Below are 20,921 nucleotides of genomic sequence, written 5' to 3' on the forward strand. Positions count from 1 at the left end.
TTCAAGTCAGCCTGACCATGCATGTTTTTATGAGCAGAAAGATGCGTCTTGCTGCCATGGGTTTCACAACCTCTACCAGGTCCACCCTACTTACTTTGCTTCTGTGCTCATTGGCTATAGCTAAGTGTACTCTAGCTACTGCAGTGCAATTTGATGCGCCCATTATCGTGATCAAACGGAGCCTACGATTACCGCACAATAAGGTAACAACACTGGTAGGAGGATTTATGTGTATAATCTCATTACCCACGCAAGGGACCACCAGGAAGCACAATTGTCACAACAATTGCATATCATATGATACGAGTACCGGGAACAGTAGTAGTTCTATGAAGGTAAGTGAAAAACTTTCTGAGACATCCCCGCTCTTCAGGATGCATAATATAGCTACAGTATCTCTAGTGTCCTGATGGAGTCCATCATGTTGTTAACAGAAGCCACGTCTTCGACTTGTGCGACGATATCGTGATCTGACGCGATTCTCTTGTATTCCCCGCCACGCTGCTGCGCTAGTAGAAACGCACCAAAAGGCTGTCCAAGACGAACAATCAATTGAAACGCTCGCAAGTGAGAGTCTGAATCAGCCCAATATTCTCCAGGAAGTCTGTCGGGTGAATCGTGCGACGGAGACTGAGGCACGGACCAAAAACCTTCCTCGCTCTGCGTATCGTCCCCAAAACTCTGCTCGCTCTGCGTATTGTCCCCAAAATCAAGCGGTTCTGCGAAGTCAGGCAACTTAAGGAGGTGCCGATTCCACGGATAGACAAGTAAGAATGTCTGCAGGATTGGCTTTGCTGGTGAAAATTGAACCAGCTTGTCTTCCGTGGTGATCAGCAGATCATGAAGTCCGTGTGCCTTGACTTCATACGTGAAATACGGCTTCTGGCCTTGATCACGCCTCCGTCTGAATTCCGTGACAAGGAATGTGATGCAGGGCAGATGAAGCCGACGTTGAGAGAAACGCGGCGCGCTTAAGTTGTCAAGCGCGTTGTACAGTTTTGAAGCCAAATCTACAGACACGGTATTCTGAAGCGAGGAGACAGTTGCCTGGAAGTCGTCTTCAGACAAAGATGGTAGGGTGCATGACGGAGCTGTATATGAGGTAATTTCGGCTGGCAGACAACTATTGAATTCGGATGATTTTCCGACCCAGTCCAGGGCAGTGATGTCGCCCGACTGAGCCACGATCTCCTGCAAGAGCCTTCCGAGAGCGTTTTGCTTCTTCTCACCGTAGATAACGGGTAGGTGAATGTCGAAGATGCCAAATAATGAGTATGCAATGTCTTCCTGCAACGTGGTGACACGCGTTGACGCCCATTGGAGTTTTTCTCTGGCGCCCCTCATCCCTGGACGGAATGAGACGAGGGTCTGTGGATCTATGCCCGTCGCATCCTGCAATTCCTTCATGATAGCGACAGAGTCTTTGTGGTTGCGAGAGCGGTCGTCGAGATAAAGGGTCCAGTCCTTCTGATAAAGAGCACGACTTTGGGGGCTACGAATTCCTGAAAGGTCCATCCTCTCCTATTCCACTCACTCTTCGCCAGTGCGCCAGACTTGGATGAAGGAGGAGCATCCGAAAGGTAGACAATCGTGAGAGCTGAGTGGTGATACCAAATAAACATGGAATTAACTGATTCCTGCAGCTCTGCATTATTATTCTTGTCGATGCAGCATGTATCGCTCCACGCCCAGCGATACCCCGCATCACGAGAAGCTTTGCAGAACGACTGCAACTTGACGACACCGTCAACTGGATTCAACTTGTACACGTCCTCCTCCCGGATGTCCTGCAGCAGCGGCTCCATTCTTTCCCACCTATGTGATAGCATGACATAGTGGAAGTACGGCGCCACCACGTCTTTGATGCGCTTCCTTTGGAGGTCGGCGTGCTTCGTAGTTGACGACACAAGCTCCTTGTACTCTGTGCTCGCTTCGAAGGCGCTTATCTGCGCCTTTCGATCACATAAGCACCCAGTGACGGTGTTAAATAGACGATGCGGGGCGTTCTCGAGTTGAGCATCAATAACCTCTCGAATAGCAACTTCCACTTCAGATCGTTTGACATACTGCTGGCGCAGCTCTGGATAAACAGTTAAGCATCCTGTCGCATGGGTTATATGTTCAGCGCTCACTTTGCATTTGTGTGTCGGGGGAATATTCCAACTTAGAGAGCATGATTTGGAAGGCCTCAATTGCTTCATCGTAGCGTTGTGCGCCATAAAGCGCCGTATGTTTCACCTCGTATCCACGATAAGATGAAGGATTGAGTTCAACAGCCTAAGTATCGTCAAAGTGAGCATTGGCGACAAAACGGTAGATATCATCGCACCACTTGCGCATCGACAATAGCACCCTCCCATAGCATTTTTTTCGACTTCGCCATACTGCGATTCGCATAGATGGTATCGGTTGCAGAATCCAGGTCAATCGCCGCCGAGTATAGCTCAATGGCCCTGTCATAATCGTGTGCAGCGAGGGCGGCATCTCCGCCCGCAGCGAGGACAATATCACCGCTCGCAATGAGAGCAGCATCTATATTGGCAGCATAGCGCATACTGCAATTTTGCTTAAAAGCTGAGTTAGATGTGGATAAGGATTGTAGCCCGTGTGACGTTGCTAGAAACTTGCCCGTGGACCAATTAAGGCAAGCGACCTTCATACTTTCATCGCTCTCATCCATCATATATCGATATGATCTAACAGCTTCGATAAGTCTACCCGCGCAAAGGAGTGCATCACACCATTTCTGATGTGCATTTTGCCACAGGGATTTCAGGTCCCATCCGAAGAGCTGCATAAAGCATGCAGTTGAGCATGTGGAGCACATTTGGTTGCGTCATATCAACGTACCACAACAAAGTCCTCGTATGTAGAATGAATGGCTGATTCAGACGAGAAGCCAATGGAGTTGACAGCATTGGCGAAATGGTCAGCAGCTTCGTTGTAACGCGCATCATCCAAGGCATTGGTTCCCAGTCGGACAAGTAGATAAGCCTAGAGTACAGGTTAAGAAAAATTAGTGTCGATCGACGTACGAACCTGAAATTTGTTAAATGCAAGATGCTCACTTCCACGACACCATACACAACAGTATTTGCACTAGGACAAGTGGTGGCAAGTTCTTGAAGGCGTTGTTGCATTGCGTCCACTTGTCGATTTGCATTGAAGAGTGCGATGGCCTGAAATTCGGAATGAAAGAGGTAGTATGCGGGTGATACTGAACCTGCCTTGATCAATAGAAGTAAATGGACAGTCTTTGAATCTTCGTTCGTGAACGTGAACGCGACGTCAAATACTTTCATCGCGTCCTGAAATTGCATTTTCCCGCATAATGCAATGCCCTTCGAGATCAAGCCCGATAACGAGGGCTGAATGCTCACGGACTGTGTTGTCATGAAAATTAGCCCATCTCGAGAGTGGTGTATTTCACCTTGCATGCATCAACAAGAGCACAATCCCAATCAAGTTTTCGTGCCATGACGACGGAGCGATTGGCATAGGAGTTATAGTTGTCACCGTCGGCGTCGATCTCCTTTGTTAGCAGTGCTTCAGCGACATCCAAGTCCCCAGTTAAGCATGCATTGCGGATCGTCGTGTTCATGGAGAGGATCTGCATGAAGCATGGTCACGTTGTGTGACCACAGTCAGGGGTGAGAGACATACCTCGGATTCTAAAGCTTGAGGCTTCACATCAAAATTAGAGAATAGGACAAAGGGACAGGATGTCGGTGCGAACTTGCCTTGTTTGTCCACTGACCGCCTGGTGTGTCCTTCCGCAAAGTGTTCTTGCGCGAATTGAGCTTCTGAAGGGGTAAAATAAGGGGGTCTTACGACGTTTAATGGATGTTCCATAGGGACATCCACCGGCAAAGCATCTTCAGGTACTGTCCACTCTAAGACTTTTTTATCATAACCTCCACTCAGGATGTGCTTTCCATCTGCAGAGAAGGTAATGCAGCACACTGCACTGGAATGCTTGAATACGGAAATGGTTCGTCGATCCGAGAGACACCATAGACGGACATGGGTGTCATGAGATGCAGAGGCAACGAGCGTACCAGCAGAATTTATGGCAATGGCGTTGATAAAGCCGGTGTGCCCGTTCCAAGGATTATCAACCTGGTTCCAGGTCAATGAATCCCAACCCCGTATGGTGGGATCAGAACCAGAACCCGCCGAAAGAAGCTGCCTGCCATCGGGCGTCCACACGAGTGAAATGTTATTTGCTGGACTGATCGCTGCGTGAAAGTTTGCGATACAATCCCTTGTGCGCGGATTCCATAATTGGATATCCTTGAATGTCGCGATGGCGAGAAGTTCGCCATCTGGCGAATACCGAACACAGTAGACTACTGCACAACAGGCGATTGGATTTCCTTGCAGCTTCCACGTTTTGGTGCACCAAAGCTTTGTCGTTTGGTCCCGTGAACCAGTTGCTAGTATTTTGTTATTAGGAGAAAAGTCCAGCGAGAAGATCGACCAGGAGTGGGCTTTGATAGCTTTGGTGAGAGATTCACCAGTGACACCGTGCCAAGCGATGAGCTCTCCCTTGTCACCCCCGCTTATTATGACTTGCCCATCTCGTGATATCACCACTGCCCATACAGAGTCGTGATTTCCCTCCATATTCTTCAACACAATGCCATTCTTCAAGTCCCACAGACGAAGGGTCTTGTCTGTCGAGCCCGTTATCATACGGCGTCCATCGGGGAAGATTGCGACTGCGAGAACACTGCCTTTATGACCCTCAAACGCTCGACCGGACGTGGTAATGACGGGCTGCGCTGGGCCTTCCGCTATTCTAGGAGAGGTTGATGGTTGTAAGCTTGATCCACGAACCTATATGCACCTGATTAGGATTAGTTGGTATGATACAATGTAAATGCTTACATTCAAGTACATAGCTGCATTACACAACGTCGAAGTGACATTCAACGTATTTAATCCGTGGTTTGACGAAGTTGGACAAAGTTGAGCGAGATAAAACCCTTGATCTCAGAAGATGAGCCTCCCAATCACATTAGCCCATGGTCGAAGTCACGAAGCAACGCTAGATTAGGCAACTTCAGCCGATTGCGGTATATCCTCCGGAAGTGCTCGGTTGATCGGATCCTCAGGCCTCAGCAGCAACGCAGACACATGCAAGCCCATATGTATAGAATGAAGATGATCGTCCCTCCTTTATCGAGACAAGTGCACTGTCTCAGAAACTCGTCGCTCCTTTTCCCTATGAGACCTCCAGGAAATTCGAGAGTGCTCGCGATACAACCACTCTTCAAACCCAAGGGACTACCTTTATTCTCGCTCGTTCAGAGACACTCGGGGACTTTCTAATGCAACCACGCTCACAGAATAAGGAAAAGGGGTGCGCGCTAACCCTCATCAGCACGAGGACGATATTGGTGAACCTGCCATAAACAATTGAGACGTATTACTACGGACCAACCTGTGTCGCCCTTAGACCCTCTCATGGACTCACAGGAAATTGAGACAACGCATCATCATCATCCTCAATCGTCATCGGGGGGCATGATATTCATATCCAACGAGCCCCGGATGAGATAGCGGTGATGGAGAACACGAGCAAAAGCCAAGAGGCATAAAGAAGTCTAATAAGGCTGATCCGAATCCTGGGTTTTTCGATTCCAGTTTGCCTCGTTTGCGTCATCCGGAGGTCAAGCGGTGGGGTGAGGATTTGGTTGGTTGCAAGACCCGTTCACGGTCGCACTAGCTGGAATTGGTTGATATAGTAAACGCATCCCGTTTATCATTCCGATTCCATCATTCGTGGTGTACCTGCATGGGGCAATGAATTTGTGAAAGAATGACGTTCCTTGCGTACAACTTGAATGTCTCAAGATGGAAGTTTGAACGGCAGCGTTCAACTTCCGGTCTGCAGGTGCCCGGGGTGTTCATGTGATTTCATATCATCGACTCGGATATCGCCCGAGCTCCTCCCAGCTGACTCGGTGAGCGCTTGTATGATTGCCTATACTTATCAGCCTTACTCCTGCACCCCGATATATAGCACCGCAGATGACTGCACCCATGGCAAGGCTACGAGCAAAACGTTCAGTTGATATGCATGGGAACGCCTTAAAAAGCTGAAGCAAAATACAGATTAGTACGCTTGGTCTTCATGGCTTTGGTGTCTGACTAACTTTAGTATTTTCATACAGGTGGTTATCACACTTGGTCTAATGCCTGGCGATGGGGACAGCGTGATCACTGATGAGTCAACTCAAGGCAATACCTTGGAAGGTACGTACCCACCAGCCTCCACTTAGCAGGGCAAAGACAAGTATGTGACATGCCTGCCTTCAAGTTGTACCAGATCCTTTCGTTTCAAGCCAATAGTGAAGTAGTACTGGCTCCCGAACTCGACTTGAGTGGTTGAAACTCTACTACAGGCGATACATGTCGTGTGGTTACTGTACGCTCAAAGTGAAGCGTTATCGCTATTTCCTCATTTCATGTGACTGATAAGGTTTTGAAGGATCGCTGTTAGCACTGTCAAGGAAAAGGAGAATTTGTCTTGACCCCCCAGATCAGTGAAACACTTACGGTATGGTGTTATCTGTGTCACCCAATCACCAGTTTCAGATGACATTTGATTCCTGAAGGAAGGCGCAGAGACTATACTTGAGTTTGAGCAGAAGGCGGGTTGCAATGGACCTCGGCACCTCCTCACGGTAAAAAAAATCATCCATGGTAGCAACGCAAACCTCACTGTAGAACGAGTATGTGCCTCAACCGATTAAATTTCGAGTACAAGTATGAAGACTAATGTCGCCTCCACTGTATTGAATTCACCAGGCTGAGCTAACTCAGACTCGGCTTATATCTGACGATTTGGTGATCAAGAATGAATATGAGGAAACCAGACTTGCTCTATGTTTAGTCGACCACGACGATACACGTCAACCCATCGTTGATCTAGGCAGGCTCCCGTCCGTCCCTGTGCTACTCCTTAGTACTGCGCTGACGACACCTCATATAGAAAGGATCAAAGATTCACGATCAATGGACAGCTATGTGTACAAGCTTACGCCATGGCAGAGCAGACGGGTGCGTTTGTACGTTTTTCGAATAGGGGATTGCCTAAATCTCATATCCTCGTTGTTCCCAGTGGGAAAGCCGATGGAATCGAGTAATTGCGCAGTTGCTCTGTTCCCGTGGCCCATAGCTATAGCCGACCTCCCTGAGGTGCGTGCCATCAGTGCATTGCTGAGCATTCCTCATTCATGCCATGGATTGGCGAGGCTTGAAGAGCCCTTCTAACGTCGGGTTGTTTGTAGAATACAGTGCCACAATCTCCCGGGGGTGTAATATGTCATTATCTTCTTCAGTGATCTCGAGAAGTCCTCGATGCGTTCCTGATTCCCAATGCGAGTATGTATGAAAATAAAATGAAAACGTATGCAGACAATGCTACGTGGCGAAAGGAGTAAGAGCAAAGCTTAAGGAGAGAATAAGGAGGTGTACATCGTGTACTCAGCGCAGGGTGGCAGATGGATGCGGCCGCCAGCGGAATGAACGTTGATCAGCGTGAGGGATCGTAGATGTACCACGCCGTGAGAGAGTGCACCACAGTTCATGCGCACGAATCAGCAGCTGAGGTGCAGCACGCAGCAGGATGACGAGGGCTGCGGGCCCTGGGAAACCGAGGGGTAATACACCATGGTGCAGGGATAGTGTAGGGATAGTGTAGGGAGTTGCATTGCAGAGGCGCAGTAGGAGTGTCAGGAGTGACGGTTTAGTGTTAAGAGGGCTGTAGAATGACTCGGAGTTCTGGCTGTGGGAGAACGGAAGACTCGGCAGGTGCGCTAGGGCTGCATGCCATTAGTGGGTGTGTGTACATAGTCATCTAGGGTCTCGTTGTCAGTAGGTACAACGAGTCACGTCACAGTAGCACGGGCACCGATAAATCACGACACAGTAGTTCGATGGTCGCACAGTAAGTGGACGCCGCGACGCACGCGTGGATCATGTATCGTAGAAGTTGCCAATAGAGGGACATTCAACACCTGTTCAACACTGGCAGTGAAAGAATTTTCAGTGAACATGGCTGACGGCAATCAATCTCATACAAAGTTTCGTCACCAACTTGAACGTTGCCTCACCTGATGCAAAACCCGAACCAATTACAGTGGGACCAGCGATTGTGAAGATGGTGAATTTGGGATGTACGACGGTGGCTGGTCCGATGGTGATCTCTCCCTTCAACTCATCAACCCAACCCATCATGGATGCGGCCTTCAGCCTGTCACAACGTTAGCGCCGGATGGAGGTGGTGAAGCAGGTTGTAAGCATACTAGCTTCCTGGAGTTCCCATCATCTGTGTAAATACTGTCCGCCATACTGAAACAAAGCTTTCAGTATCACTGCTCTTGACGTAACAGTTAAGCGGACGACAGTCTTGACTAAGTTGCATATTAGAGTCTAGACGGTTCAACTTAGAAAGATGTAACCCTAACCCTAGTTCAGGTGTCGCCAAAAGTTCACTAAATTTCTTCAACTTGATCGAATATAAGAGGAAGCACTCCAACACGTGGTTTCGACAGGGACTCATGTACAGAGTATATTCTTTTCCTTTGTGCGGTAGAAGACATGGTACCCATAATTGTATACAAGATATAGATTACATGAGCAAACTCAATATAATGTCAAATCATATCGAGCATATGTGCCATTAAGATTAGGTAAAATTGAATCATCGCTACAAGATTCTGCATGCCAATTCGTGCGTCATAATTAACTGCGGTAAGCATTCTCGCCATAATTTAATGATGAAACAACGAGCAAATAGATAGTCTTACGACTTCTCTAAGTCTGGTTTCTTTTGTTCAACCTCGATCTCCAGGATCTTCTGGGAGATAGGGCTGCACCCTCGTATTCTCGACCCATAAAAGAAAAGAATCTGTGTAATCGTGGACAAATGCACACAATAGAGTGTTCGAAACACCTACATATGGTATAGGGATCATAATGGCCGCGATTAGCGCAAAGACAGTACCTGCCCATTTGTACGTCAGGAGGTCGTTCATTTGGCTCGTGAAGAGCGGGAAGATAGTACTAAGTGAGTTTCCTGCGAGACACATTGGTCGGATATTGTTCTTAATATAGGAATGGGGAAGCCCGGGAAGGACTCACGACACAGGCTCTGACCTGCCAGAGCCGAAGATGCATACGGCCCGTAGCTAGCTCGCTGCCCGTCAGCAGGGGTAACAAAGCATGTCGGTACGCGGACGTAGCACTCACCAATCTGCCAAGTAGATGAATACAACTTGATATATGACAAAAGTGGAGGCCATGAAAAGCTAGCAGTATCATCAGCGGTGGTAGGGAAGATCGATGGCTGAAAGATGCTGACCGTAAGGCCGATCAGGGGAACTATCCACGGGACATCTGGTCGGGCAGTCCACGCAAAGATGAGCATCCCGGTTGGAAGGGTTATACATGCTGCGCAAGCTATGTAAAGACGAGCTTCTTGTCCTTTGCGGTGGACATATTTTCTAAATCTATGATCAGTCTGGGCTTCCTCATCAGAGAGTTGATCACTGACTTGTATAGTCTTTCTTCGTAGATATTAGCCAAGTAACCTAGAAGGCTTCCGATGCTAAGACGTTCACAGTTACTCGCACTGCTTATTGCGTTGACAAACCAGCCTCACGCTATGGTGGCGAAAATGCTCCCAGTCTCTCCGACACCAAATCCGTAGATGTTTTGGAATTCGCCCGATACTGAGCTGCAGCAAATTTTCCCTCAATATTTCACCAACTTTCAGGGGACGCTTACTCAAGTAAAAAGAAGAGAACTCCCCACACAAAACCAATCCAGAGCTAGATGTAGAATCAATTGTAAGGCTCATGAGTCAGGTCTGCGGTGAAGATCGGTGAGAAACGACATACACTAAAGCTCTGAACAATGGGCTCAGTGAATAAGAGCCCTGGCACTGATTCAGCAAATGGTTTAGTGCTGATGAATGCACTTACTTAATGGGCGAGTGCATGAAGTAGCAATCATAGACATAAGGCAGGGCTTGTTTGCTTCTGATCTTGCACGGTATCGGCCATCTCCAGTGTCCTTTCGAACTTGACGGGCCATACGAACCAGAATGACGGTCGAGCGAGTCTCTCTCAAAATTAAAAGCATAGAGATAGAACATACCCCGCTGACGCTAAAAGAATAGTGAGGACGAGGACAACAAGATGCAAGCAGATAACACCGCACATAGCCTGGATCCATTGTATCCACCGCCATTGCAGGGATGGGTTAGCTTCGATCCAGCCCGCAATCATCGGGCCTAAACCGGAAGATGCAATAGCCGCTAAGGCATAGAGGGAAATCGGGAATCCACGTCTTCAGGATTATAAGATCTCGAATTCCTAGAAAGACGGTGAACCTAACTGATGAGGCAACCATATGTCTGCAATAGTTCCAGCTACGAGTATTGCGCCCGTCGAGCCAAAGCACCCTCCAATGGCACGAGCTACAATAACGGCTTGTACATTCGGTGCCCTGAGCATTCCTTATAGCAAAATAGAGACGCTCCGGTGAGACACAAACTTCACAAAGCCATCATCACTTCAGACAGTACAAACATGAAGGACGAGACGACGTAAAAAGGAAAGCGGCCGAATTCCTCGCTGAACGACGAAGTGACCAGGGGCGCGAGTGCAAATCCTATAGTGAACACACTGAATCCAAGAGTTGCTTGGAATAATGTACAATCGAGGTCTCTGATCATGGACGAATAACCCATGGTAAACGAAGACGCGGCGGCAGCTAGAAAGGCAAGAGATGATAAACATAAAGTCGTGAGCTTCTACCGACTTGTAGATTTACCTACAATGCCCGTAAAGGCACAAGCATTTATCGTGATTGCCCCACTTCCTCGCAGGAGAGAAGTTGACTGGATTCCGTCTATCTCCGTCTTCGAAATCAACCTAGTCCTTGTCAGTAATTGCGTTACAAAAATAAGAAACTGTGCAAAGACTAACATAGAAGGACTCAGCTTCTACCACAGTCGGTGCATGGGATATTGTTTTTAAGGTCTCTTCGTCCCTTTCATCTGTCTGAAGCGGGGCATTTGTGTATACCTCCTCATGTACCAGTGGCACTGGCGCTGCAATAGGCGGATTGACAGATTCTGGAGTCATCGGGAACCCACTGCACACTTGTGCAAGGAGACAAAACAGAGCCGGTTAGTATTCAAGACGTATTCAACAAGCTTATTTATAGTCGGACTGGACTCTGCAAATCTAAGATGAGTCACATTCCGCGAGGCTCCTGTCCTCAAGTTTACGCTCGAGGTTGTCTTCAGCACTGAAGCAAGTACTGTCATTGGTGGAGAGCTCGCTGAGGGGCACCACTTTGAAATAGGGTCGCAAGGTGTCTGGTGATAGCTAGTTATGGTCAATGAACAACTAAGTTTGTAGATCCGGGGATGAACTGTGACCCACCTCTATCTAGCGGGATAATTCGAGCCCGGCGTTACAGGCCGCTGAGTTTGACGAGCTCGTAGGATTACTCAATTCAAAAGATCGCCTGCTTAATGACCGTCTGAGTCCGACGAGAACTCGGCTTCGCTATCCGCGGACACGCACACCACCACACACCCCTGTTGGCCTGAAAACCGACGCCATGTCTGCCAGGAGAACACCTGGTCAGAAAAGGCGCAGTGGGAAATTTAATGACATTCAGTAGGCCACACTGCACCTGTCTATTTGAGAAGAACAAACGTTTATGGGAAGTGACTCAGGAACAAATGGTTCGGAGTCATAAGTCCGACCTAGCAATTAACTCAGCTAGGATTCATGATAGAATGAACAAGACTCGTCGTCCAGCAACGTCCATCCTGGTTCAAGTTATAAGCAAGCTGTTCCAGCTCCAAGAATATGTGAACACGGCCGGCACACTTGGACCCTTAATGCGATGGCTCCTCACGGTAATTAAGATGTAGCTGTATTTGTTGAAGTTTGGCACAAGCTTTAGAATTCAACTAACCAAAACAACGCGTCGGCTATGTGCAAGCGTATCACCGTATCCACCGCGGCATTACCTCAGCAGTGGCTGGCTGACTCTATTAGCCGAGGATGGAGCGGCTTCAGAGCGAATTGGAAAGGAGGAAAACTGACATCTTCTCAGATAGCACTCATAGAATGCCAGAGCGTCCACTCTCTATTCAGTCAGGCAAGGGTCGAGGCCATGAAGACCTCGGGTCTTCGTTTGCTCCATCCCAACCAGTGCGAGGCAAGGCGATTGGCAGCAACTTCAAGCCTGCCCTGGCCACGTCGCGTCCTATCATCACCAGTTTGGAACAAGACTCTTTTAGTGACAGTGACGACGAGCTGTTATTATCTGAAGGCGCTCAACCGTCGGGCTTGTCACCTATACCTAAACGCGTCGTCCGCAGCAAGACAATGATAGCGTCGACGCCTCAAAAAGCCAATCTTGCTCCAAACGGTCATCCGTATCACCCAAGTTTCCCTCCGAAAGAAAAACTCCCAAAGTTCACAAGGATTAAGAAGCAGCCGCAGGTAGAAGAGAGCATTCCAGTTTGGCCTCTATCGTCATCTTTACCCGACGCAGACGACTCCCAAGAACTATGCAGACCAATATCTGACTACCTAGCCTCTCAGACGAAGCCCTTCCAACCTACAACCAAGCTGAAGAAAGAGAACCATAAAGCCTTTGCGCGTCCGGGCCCAGGAAAGAACTCTATGTCCAGGAAGACGGTCACTCCATCCTCGACCTCAGGAGACAAACTTCCCAAATATTCCAAGCACGTTACTAAGCCGCGAGCTGTAAAGGCTGGGGGCTCGATGGTTCGTGGTCGGAGTCCCGAAGCAACTCCGCGTGCCAGCAGGCAGCATCAGCCATTCCCTTTGGGTAGTCATTCCTCGGTATATGATGGGAGCTCACACGCTTCTGACGCGTCTCCTGCTCGGAAAAGTGCTCGAGAACCCTCAACAGCAAGAAAGGAGAAGACAAATGCGCTGTCGCGTAAATCCGCTGCCCCTTTCCCCATGAGCCAGCCGAAGGAGAAGGCAAATGCACCGTCACGTCAACCCGCTGCTCCTTTCCCTATGAGCCCCCTAGGAAAGTCAAATCTTCCGAAGCAGCCACTCCCTGAACCAACGGGACCCAGCCCCTTTCCATTATCTTTGCACACTCCGAAGTCAGGTCTGACTCGTTCAGAGACACTCGGAAACTTCCCTGCGCCTTCCCCATTGGCCTCCCCAGTGCAACCACCCTCGCGTGATAAGGGGAAGAGTCGTGCGCTAACCCCTCATCAGGACGAAAACGACGACGACGAACTTGCCACAAACCATTGCGATACCGTGCAGACCAATGTTGCCCTTAGACCCTTCTCCGTGGGTTCGAGCGGAATCAAGATTGCAGATCGGCGTAGCCCTCAGTCGTCTTCGGAGAGCATGGGGTCCAAACGAGCTTCGGGCGGTGGAGATGGAGAACGCGGACGAAAAGCCAAGAGACATAAGGAAGACAATTCAAGGTAAATCCTCTTCATGATCGCTGCTCCTCCTGTCCCATAGCTGAATCTTGGCAAGGCTAATACTGGGAGGAGATGAACACTTGGATGAGGACTCATGTAGGTCTTTCTTTTCATCCAGCATTCTTCATTTAACACTTTAATGCCCTATACGCGCAGTTGAAATAGACAGAGTGATTGATCCTTCTACAGTCTGCCCGTACTGTGACGAACCACTGCCACGCAATCCAACTCCACAACTGGAGAACCTCCTGGCGACTGCGAAGCGGAAGTCATACCCAGACCCGCGCCCCCGAAATTCTAGCGGGCTCAAGGCTCCTCTAGGAATTTATATCTCAGCTTGTCAGCGACATCGCTTCGAAACGCACTCCTTGCCTGAGGCTATGGAGAAAGGATGGCCGCAAAGTATCGACTTCAAGAAGGTACCCAAGAGGGTTGAGGGGATGAAGGGCGCGCTGGAGGCTATAATCACCGATACTGACATCCACAGTGACAATGAAGATTCTGTGGAGGTCGACGCCAGGGGTCCCCGAGCACGAAGTGACTTCTGGAAAGAAATTAAGAAGCAAATCAAGAAACAAGGCAGTAGAACAGTTACTGGTGTGAAGGGCCAGTTTGCCAGCTTCGAAAAGACTCAGCCTGGATAGTAAGTACATTCGATTCTCATAAGTCTGTGTGTACTCAATAGTGTCCTAAGCTATGGTGAACTCGGTTTCTTGATCATACATCAGACGCTCTACAATCTCTTCCCCTTTTCATCATTTGAACCTTCTTCGATAGCCCCTCTCACACCTGCGGAGTTCATTCAGCTCGTATTGATCCCCGAAGCTGCAGTAGGGCTCATCATGCAAGACCTTGGTCTCGATAGGGACGAAGCGATTGTGACCCTCCGTGAAAGCTCGCAGTATGGTGTTGCCATGTTTCCCGATACCGGTTCTGGTAAGAGTCCAGCACTCGGTGATGATGACGACGAGGGTGTTGCGGATCGCATTGTTATGGAACGTGCTAAAGCCAGGAGGTTGGAGCTTGAGGAAGAGGAGCAGCTTGAGGAGCAGATGTGGAAAGAGGAGCGAGCGAAGCGTAGGTGCATAGCACAGATGGAGAGGAAAGAGAAAGCTCGCCAGCGGGCAGAGCAACTGAAGAAATCGAAGGAGCTTCCAGGGTATTCCTCCCGCGAAGTTAGCGAAGCGACTGAGTCGGAAACCCAACGCAGGCCGTTGAGGAACGCTGCGAAGGCTGGGTCAAGAACAGCTACGGACTCCGAGACCGACAACATGTCTGTGGATAGTTCGACGAGCCGGCGATCTACGCGCTCAAGGACGGGCGCTAGGATGTATCGCACCGCTTCTGCCAAGTCTGATTCTTCAAACATGCAGATTTCTGATGACAGCACCGTAGAGATCGTGGACGAAAATGAACAGCCGCGAGTCAGACGGTCAACCAGGCATGCAGCTCATAGTGTCAACGACATTGGCCAACACTCTGAGGCTGCATCGTCGTCGAAAATGAAAACTCGTGCCGGGCGGTCGAAGAATATCGAAGGCGACGACGCAGACGTGGATGTTGGCGATACGCCTCTGAAACCTGTTCCCGAGATTGACGAAGAATCTACTCCGCGGCCACATAGGAGGTCGAAAGTTCCGGCTGTATCACGCCCGCACCCTATTCTAGGGATATCTGGAGTTACAACTGCAATTAAATTTCCTCTCCAAGTTGCTAGATCAAGATCGACAACAAGGTGCTCATCGTTTCCCTTCCCCTTCACTTGTCCTCGTTTTAAAAATGTATTATCTTTCTTCTGCAGTGCCACATTGGACGGGTGGCGTAACAATCTCATACCTGGTGCTTCTGAAGCTGAGGAATCGGATGATTCGCAAGCAGTCCAACCGTCCATGGACGTATATAGTTGGCTGCTTAGTCCAACGTCATCGTCATCATTATCACCGTAGTGACATATACCGTCACTGACTATTCCTTGCAAGGCTACATAGTATTAATTTTCATTGACAAGTTCGATGGCTTTGTGTGCATTGCAATCACTGATTGGACTAATTCCACGTACTTAATCACTTACTACCGAACTTTCGCAATCACAACCGCCAGTATGTTCACTTTACCTAGGTGTCCACCGATTCATCCAGCGTCACACTAATATTATACATAAAATATCATACATAATACTTGTAATACTATGATAATACTGTACATTGCACAGCCACTCTCACTCAAGTCAGTTCTGCTACTAGCTCCCAGCAGAGATGCAGAATCTCCCTGTCGAGCTTCAGCTTCAAATTGTCAGCTTCTTGGATGTGAAGACGATACTTTCTCTGCGCAAGGCATCCCCTTTTCTTTGTGAGTACAGGCGTGAGCTAAAGCCAAGCATTACAGACGTGCACATCCTTGTCTCAATTCACCCATGACCGCAGCTTATGGCTCGATTTAATTCCTCGGATGTCCCATATCCTCCCGCGGCCGCTTTCTGAGTCGGAAACTGCAACACTGTCGACTTTGGAGTTGGAACACATTATCAAAACTGCAATGCACGTCGAGCAGGTGTGGCTGCTGCCGAGGAAGGACTCTTTTCTCGTCAAGGAACGATGTGATTCAGATGACATTGAAAACTCAATCCCTCGTGTCCGATATCTAGCTTTTGTCTCCGACCACTATTTGCTGTCCTTGGGCTCTGAGGGAAAAATCAACTTGTGGAAAATCAATGATGTTTTCGCACCTTTCGCTGCAGAGGTTTTCGTCACCTATGCTTCTTCAACATGGTATCCTTGTGCATATCATTTGAATGCAACTGGTTCCGTACTTGCTATTGCATTGACGCATGTTGAACTGTCAGTTACCGTTTCTTTATACGCCTCTAGCTCCAATGAATGTTACTTTCTAGCGTTGCTGCAAGAGTTTTAACCATCTCTCTCGATACCGGTAGTTCATCGGAATTAGGTCCTCCCATTCTAGTCACTCAAGGAGAATTTTCAATATTTCCACCACAAGTTATCAGAGCGATTGATGCCGACTTAGAGTTTGCTTTGCTGTCTAACACTGCCTTATCATTCGAAGTTGTGAACTGGAGAACCAAAGCTCAAGCTACAATAGCTCTTCGTGCTAATGATCCTGGAGATTTAGTAAGCTTAGTCAAATGAAATGGCTTATTCAATTAACATCGAAATTTGTATCTTCTTTATAGTGGAATGGCATCACCGCCATGCGGATATGTGGGCCGTATATCCTGGTTTTTAGAATGCACACCGTCGAGGCGTATCCTCTCCCCTCCCATATATCTTCTGGAGTTGAGGAGCGTTCTGATATTCTACCCCAACTCACATTCAGATTCCCACATACCATGACCTATCGCCGTGTATCTCTCACGAAAACTACGTGCATCAAAGACGATGAATCCGAAACCTACGGGCTATCCGCGCTTGCAAACGATCTATTCCATGGCATATTTCATTTCCATGTGAAGTTGACAGTGCGTGCCTTGCCGTCATTGTCGGTCTCGCCTTTGGGAGTCCGTCCCATGGCAGTCGCTTCGCCACAATTTATCGCGGCGCCACTGCCTGAAGATTTATCGCCACCACTGGCGCCTCCAGTCCCGTTTGGGATTGTGCAGGACACGAGGACATTTGTATCAGCTTGGGCATTGGGAGACTACGGAAGACGCGGGATCTGGGTAGCAAGGTCGCGGACCAGCATGATCCGTACCGTCGTGGCATTCACAAATCCTCCGGATGTTATCAATACAGTTAGGAGAAGCCCGGGTCTGGAGTGATGATTCACTGCAGGCAAACGTCGACTCGGAAAGGCCAAGGCTGATTAACGGCCAAGTGGTTCATGATATACCCTTACGAGGTTAGTCTTGATGAGATTCTTTTGCGCAGACGAGGACTGACATTGGGTCAAAAGATGACATCACAGTGTGCGCTGTCTCGGACACTACGGGGAGAATGGCGCTTGCATCTTGGGCAGGTTCAATAACTATATTGTGAATTCCTTGCTCTCGTTCTTCAATTTGCACATGCGTAGACATGTCATACTGATGACTTGGCGTTCCCCTCTACCAAGAGTGCACATAATCTCTGTATCCCATCGTCCGTAGATTGGCATAGAGTCTAAACAAGCACCAAATAAACGAGCATAGCAGTCCGCTATCGTGCTGCCAGTTCCGAGGTCAGACGCAAGCTACTATGCGTAAAGGCGTTAGGACCATTTTTCAGCGTCAAATTTACAGGATGAGGTTCAACTGTGCTAGTCATTAAATCCATCTCTACCGCCGATTGTCGTTCTCCAAGGCACGCCCTCATATTAAGGTTTGCAAGGAGGGTGTTGCAGTGTGGAGAGCAGATGGGCATGCCAAAGAGGACATGATGAGTCGTCATACCGAGTCAGGTCATCCAGGTATATCCTCCCTCAGATGCATTCCCTTTGGGCAACTGTGACGCGGTTCTTGTCCAATCGTCTGAGAACAACGGTAAGACATCGGTTGCAGGTGTCGTGTGTGTACTTACGAATCTGCTCAGACATCTACATCGCACAAGCGCGTTGCATTTTTCAACCTGTCACCAAGAAAAGCCGCACTTTGCCTCACTATCTCGAAGCTGCACCTCTCTTATACGTTCAGTACTTTCAGATCAAATCCACACCTGATGAGGAGCCGAGCGCTGGGATGTACAGGGTGAAACGGATCATCCATCAGAACGGAATGAGTCGACTCTTTAGACCTGGCGCCATCATTCCGCTGACAGACGTTACCTGTGGCATTGAATCCATCCCTGTGTTTGGCTTGAAGTTCGATCGGACAATAACTGCCGCGAATTCGATGGAGGTCTGCAATGAATATTTTTTGAATACTTTTTCTGATCATCTGATACAACTTGAATCTGGCCTATCAGCATCTAATCAGAACTTCATTCTATCGATTTCATTGATTTCCGTAAAGCTTACGGTGTTCACCTGAGCGTCCGAGCTCTCCACCTATCGGATGGCAAGGTCGTACGTGTCTGGTACCCTGTTATCATTCAGACCTTTCTCGGTTCCTTCGAACGACTTCAAAGCCTCCCTGAGCAAACAAAGTCCGGACACCCTTACGTCATTCACAATGAAAAGACCCCAGACTCTCAACATCTTCGCTTCAAGTTAATGTTACAGCCGCATCACCGAGCAGTAGATAATCCTCAACTCCCCACTGCCTGCACGCCAGCTCCCGCCATCCCCAACCCCCCGCTACCGTCTTTTCATCTTTAGCGTCTCTCCTTCCAAGTCGTTACTCCTGTCGATGTGGCACTTACACTTCGTTAGGATGTTGTGTTATTTGTATTCTAGCATGTAGCCTAGTAGCACATCAACGAGTACAATTATATGATGGATTATCAGTCTTACACAAAGGCGCGTGTCCAGCTACCGTAAAATAAAGCGCGCCTCGAGTTCTGGAGCAGGACGAGAGCGGCTGGAGTTACGGAAGAATGGAATTTGGTACAATGAAGTGCATATGCAATAAAATGGGGGAGCTTTACTCGTGAGTTAGAAGGGGAGTACTTTGGACAAGCAAAAAAATGGGTAATGAAGAACACACAGCCGCGAACCTGCTCATGGCCGTAAAATGGGTCAGAGTGTCTTGTTGTAGGTTGAGTAGACTGGGGTTTGGGTGGCGCCTAGGCTATCATCATCCACACAGTGCGCCATTGACAGTACTGAACTGTGAGACGGGAACATCGGCGAAGTGGAGTGGAATGAGTGAATCGTCAAATTCGCTAGTCACGAGTGCAGTGATATGATTGTGTATAGTATGCCACGGCCGCAGACACGGCTCCGGTACTGCTCTAATACCTGGTCGAAGGGCATTCACAAGCGTGCAGGATGGCGTTGGCGTGAATGGTATGGTTATTTGAGGCGCTGGTTGCTGCAGTGCATCACGATGTGTGGTGTAATGTTAGGAACCGCAGTGCTGAGCCTGGTGTCCGTTACCTGCAGGCTGTGCCGCTGAATTTTGCGTGATATGGCGGCGCTGCGATAGGGCTAGATCACTGTTAAAAATTGAATGGCGTGAGTGAAGATGCATACCTTGACGAGTGATACTTCTCGATGCACGGTAGGCATGAGTGGAATGACGATCACGACCAATGCCCAGTGAAGCGTGAATATCAATGGTCTGCGCCGCTCGGTCGTCAAAAGCGCGTCCTCTCAAGCTTTTCCCGTACTTCGAAGGTTAAGTATTGCGGTACTCCAAGTTCAGCAGTGGTGCATCCCTAGCGAGGCGGTACCGTCAGTAATGTGTCTATTTGTCGTCGAATCGCGGGCAACAGTATTCCCTGTCCATGTCAGTATTTAGGCTCTGTTAACACAAATGCTATAGCTGCGCATGTGCCGGCGCCGCAGGTGCGACAACTCTACCGCGCGTCTGCTGATGTGTGCATCGCCAGTGGTTCTACTAGCATCCTCGCTGACGAACTAGCGAGTCTGTCTCTGACAGAGCAGGAGATACTGCACTTACTCGCAGAGGGCAGAGGCATCACCCAGTATGACGGTATTGGGATGCCGCTGGAGTCATGCGGAAGCTGTTGACGGATGTTTACAGCGACTGTGTTGCGGGCCCACATCCTAGTCTGCTCGGAGAGTTAGAATGTTATGTGCGTATATACTAACAAGTCTGCACTTGTTACAAAGTGTCGATAAAAGAAAGCTGATGCGCTAAAAATGCAAGACGGTAACATGTCGAAGAGATGACCAGGAGAAGATCGAACTGACGGAGTTAAAAATGGGGGGGAGGAAACATGTGGGGGAATGTTGAAACCGTTAGACACTGCTCGGTGACGGCCACGACATTAAGCTGAAGCGAAGATGTTGAACAGAGTCTGGGGTCTTTCCATTGTATATAACGTGAGGAACGTGTGCCCAGACTTTTTTCGCTCACGGTTTGAAGTCGTTCGAAGGAACCGAGAAAAGTCTGAATGATCACAGGGTACCATGAACTCAAAGTCGTAAGCGTTCGTAACACGCTTACAGACTGGCAGAATCCAGAAAACTCACTTAGCCGTTTTTATTTATTATTGGAGTGACATCAAACAGAGGCGCTCATGCTAGCTACTTTTGTAACTCGCATAAGTCGTTGACCTTACTTGTGCGGGGCGGTACAAATGCTCTGACGAGACCTTGGAATCACGGCGCGCACCAGGCTCCTCCCAGCCACTGCTTCAGGTTGTGCTGGGTTTGAATTCTTCACGTGATTTCGGATAGTGCCGCACCCCTCGTATGCCGCCCTCACACTCAAAGCAGTGGCTGGGAAGGAGCCTCGGCGCTCACGCACATCCGACGGCTTACGCGAGTTACAAAAGTAGCTAGCATGAGCGCCTCTGTTTGGGGTCGCTCCAATAATAAATAAAAGCGGCTAAGTGAGTTTTCT

The 20,921-nt window shown here is 48.8% G+C and overlaps 4 protein-coding genes across 4 annotated transcripts; 2 read left to right on the top strand and 2 right to left on the bottom strand.

The window, feature by feature from the left end:
- Window positions 1–8,055: 8,055 nt before the first annotated feature.
- DFJ58DRAFT_657906 (uncharacterized protein) lies at window positions 8,056–8,244 on the bottom strand (the record flags this gene model as incomplete). The annotated part of the gene is made up of 1 exon (XM_041382004.1): window positions 8,056–8,244. The coding sequence occupies one exon, from the start codon at window positions 8,242–8,244 to the stop codon at window positions 8,056–8,058; it is 189 nt and encodes a 62-aa protein (XP_041245687.1).
- A 450-nt stretch (window positions 8,245–8,694) lies between these two features.
- On the bottom strand, window positions 8,695–11,199 carry DFJ58DRAFT_905543 (major facilitator superfamily domain-containing protein). Its single transcript, XM_041394964.1, has 14 exons — window positions 11,004–11,199; window positions 10,849–10,949; window positions 10,575–10,788; window positions 10,411–10,521; window positions 10,234–10,362; window positions 9,996–10,180; window positions 9,912–9,949; window positions 9,799–9,842; window positions 9,674–9,748; window positions 9,566–9,619; window positions 9,374–9,515; window positions 9,262–9,320; window positions 9,154–9,200; window positions 8,695–9,088 (listed from the first exon to the last, which is right to left on the bottom strand). Coding segments are annotated over exons 1-14 (1,443 nt in total). The 5' UTR covers window positions 11,006–11,199; the 3' UTR covers window positions 8,695–8,846.
- An 819-nt stretch (window positions 11,200–12,018) lies between these two features.
- On the top strand, window positions 12,019–15,674 carry DFJ58DRAFT_681999 (RTC4-like domain-containing protein). Its single transcript, XM_041383231.1, has 5 exons — window positions 12,019–13,519; window positions 13,575–13,615; window positions 13,676–14,162; window positions 14,214–15,254; window positions 15,321–15,674. The coding sequence occupies exons 1-5, from the start codon at window positions 12,099–12,101 to the stop codon at window positions 15,463–15,465; spliced, it is 3,135 nt and encodes a 1,044-aa protein (XP_041245689.1). The 5' UTR covers window positions 12,019–12,098; the 3' UTR covers window positions 15,466–15,674.
- Window positions 15,675–15,752: 78 nt separating this feature from the next.
- On the top strand, window positions 15,753–17,666 carry DFJ58DRAFT_778929 (uncharacterized protein). Its single transcript, XM_041389666.1, has 6 exons — window positions 15,753–15,852; window positions 15,905–16,356; window positions 16,410–16,647; window positions 16,710–17,267; window positions 17,308–17,374; window positions 17,429–17,666. Exons 1-6 carry the CDS (start codon window positions 15,775–15,777, stop codon window positions 17,509–17,511), a joined length of 1,476 nt encoding a protein of 491 aa, XP_041245690.1. The 5' UTR covers window positions 15,753–15,774; the 3' UTR covers window positions 17,512–17,666.
- The last annotated feature ends 3,255 nt before the right edge of the window (window positions 17,667–20,921 follow it).

Source organism: Suillus subalutaceus, assembly GCF_016647625.1.
Source record: "Suillus subalutaceus strain FC151 chromosome Unknown DFJ58scaffold_32, whole genome shotgun sequence".
Lineage (NCBI taxonomy): Eukaryota > Fungi > Basidiomycota > Agaricomycetes > Boletales > Suillaceae > Suillus > Suillus subalutaceus.

Coding starts and splice junctions, on each gene's coding strand:
- DFJ58DRAFT_905543 (XM_041394964.1), bottom strand. Junction 9,950..9,995: donor TTCATGCACTCGCCCATTAA/GTAAGTGCATTC, acceptor AATCAGTGCCAG/GGCTCTTATTCACTGAGCCC. Junction 9,516..9,565: donor TACGAAGAAAGACTATACAA/GTCAGTGATCAA, acceptor TCATAGATTTAG/AAAATATGTCCACCGCAAAG.
- DFJ58DRAFT_681999 (XM_041383231.1), top strand. CDS start 12,099: ATGGAGCGGCTTCAGAGCGAATTGGAAAGGAGGAAAACTGACATCTTC. Junction 13,520..13,574: donor CATAAGGAAGACAATTCAAG/GTAAATCCTCTT, acceptor AATCTTGGCAAG/GCTAATACTGGGAGGAGATG. Junction 14,163..14,213: donor GAAAAGACTCAGCCTGGATA/GTAAGTACATTC, acceptor TAGTGTCCTAAG/CTATGGTGAACTCGGTTTCT.
- DFJ58DRAFT_778929 (XM_041389666.1), top strand. CDS start 15,775: ATGCAGAATCTCCCTGTCGAGCTTCAGCTTCAAATTGTCAGCTTCTTG. Junction 15,853..15,904: donor CGATACTTTCTCTGCGCAAG/GCATCCCCTTTT, acceptor CAAGCATTACAG/ACGTGCACATCCTTGTCTCA. Junction 17,375..17,428: donor TCATGATATACCCTTACGAG/GTTAGTCTTGAT, acceptor TTGGGTCAAAAG/ATGACATCACAGTGTGCGCT.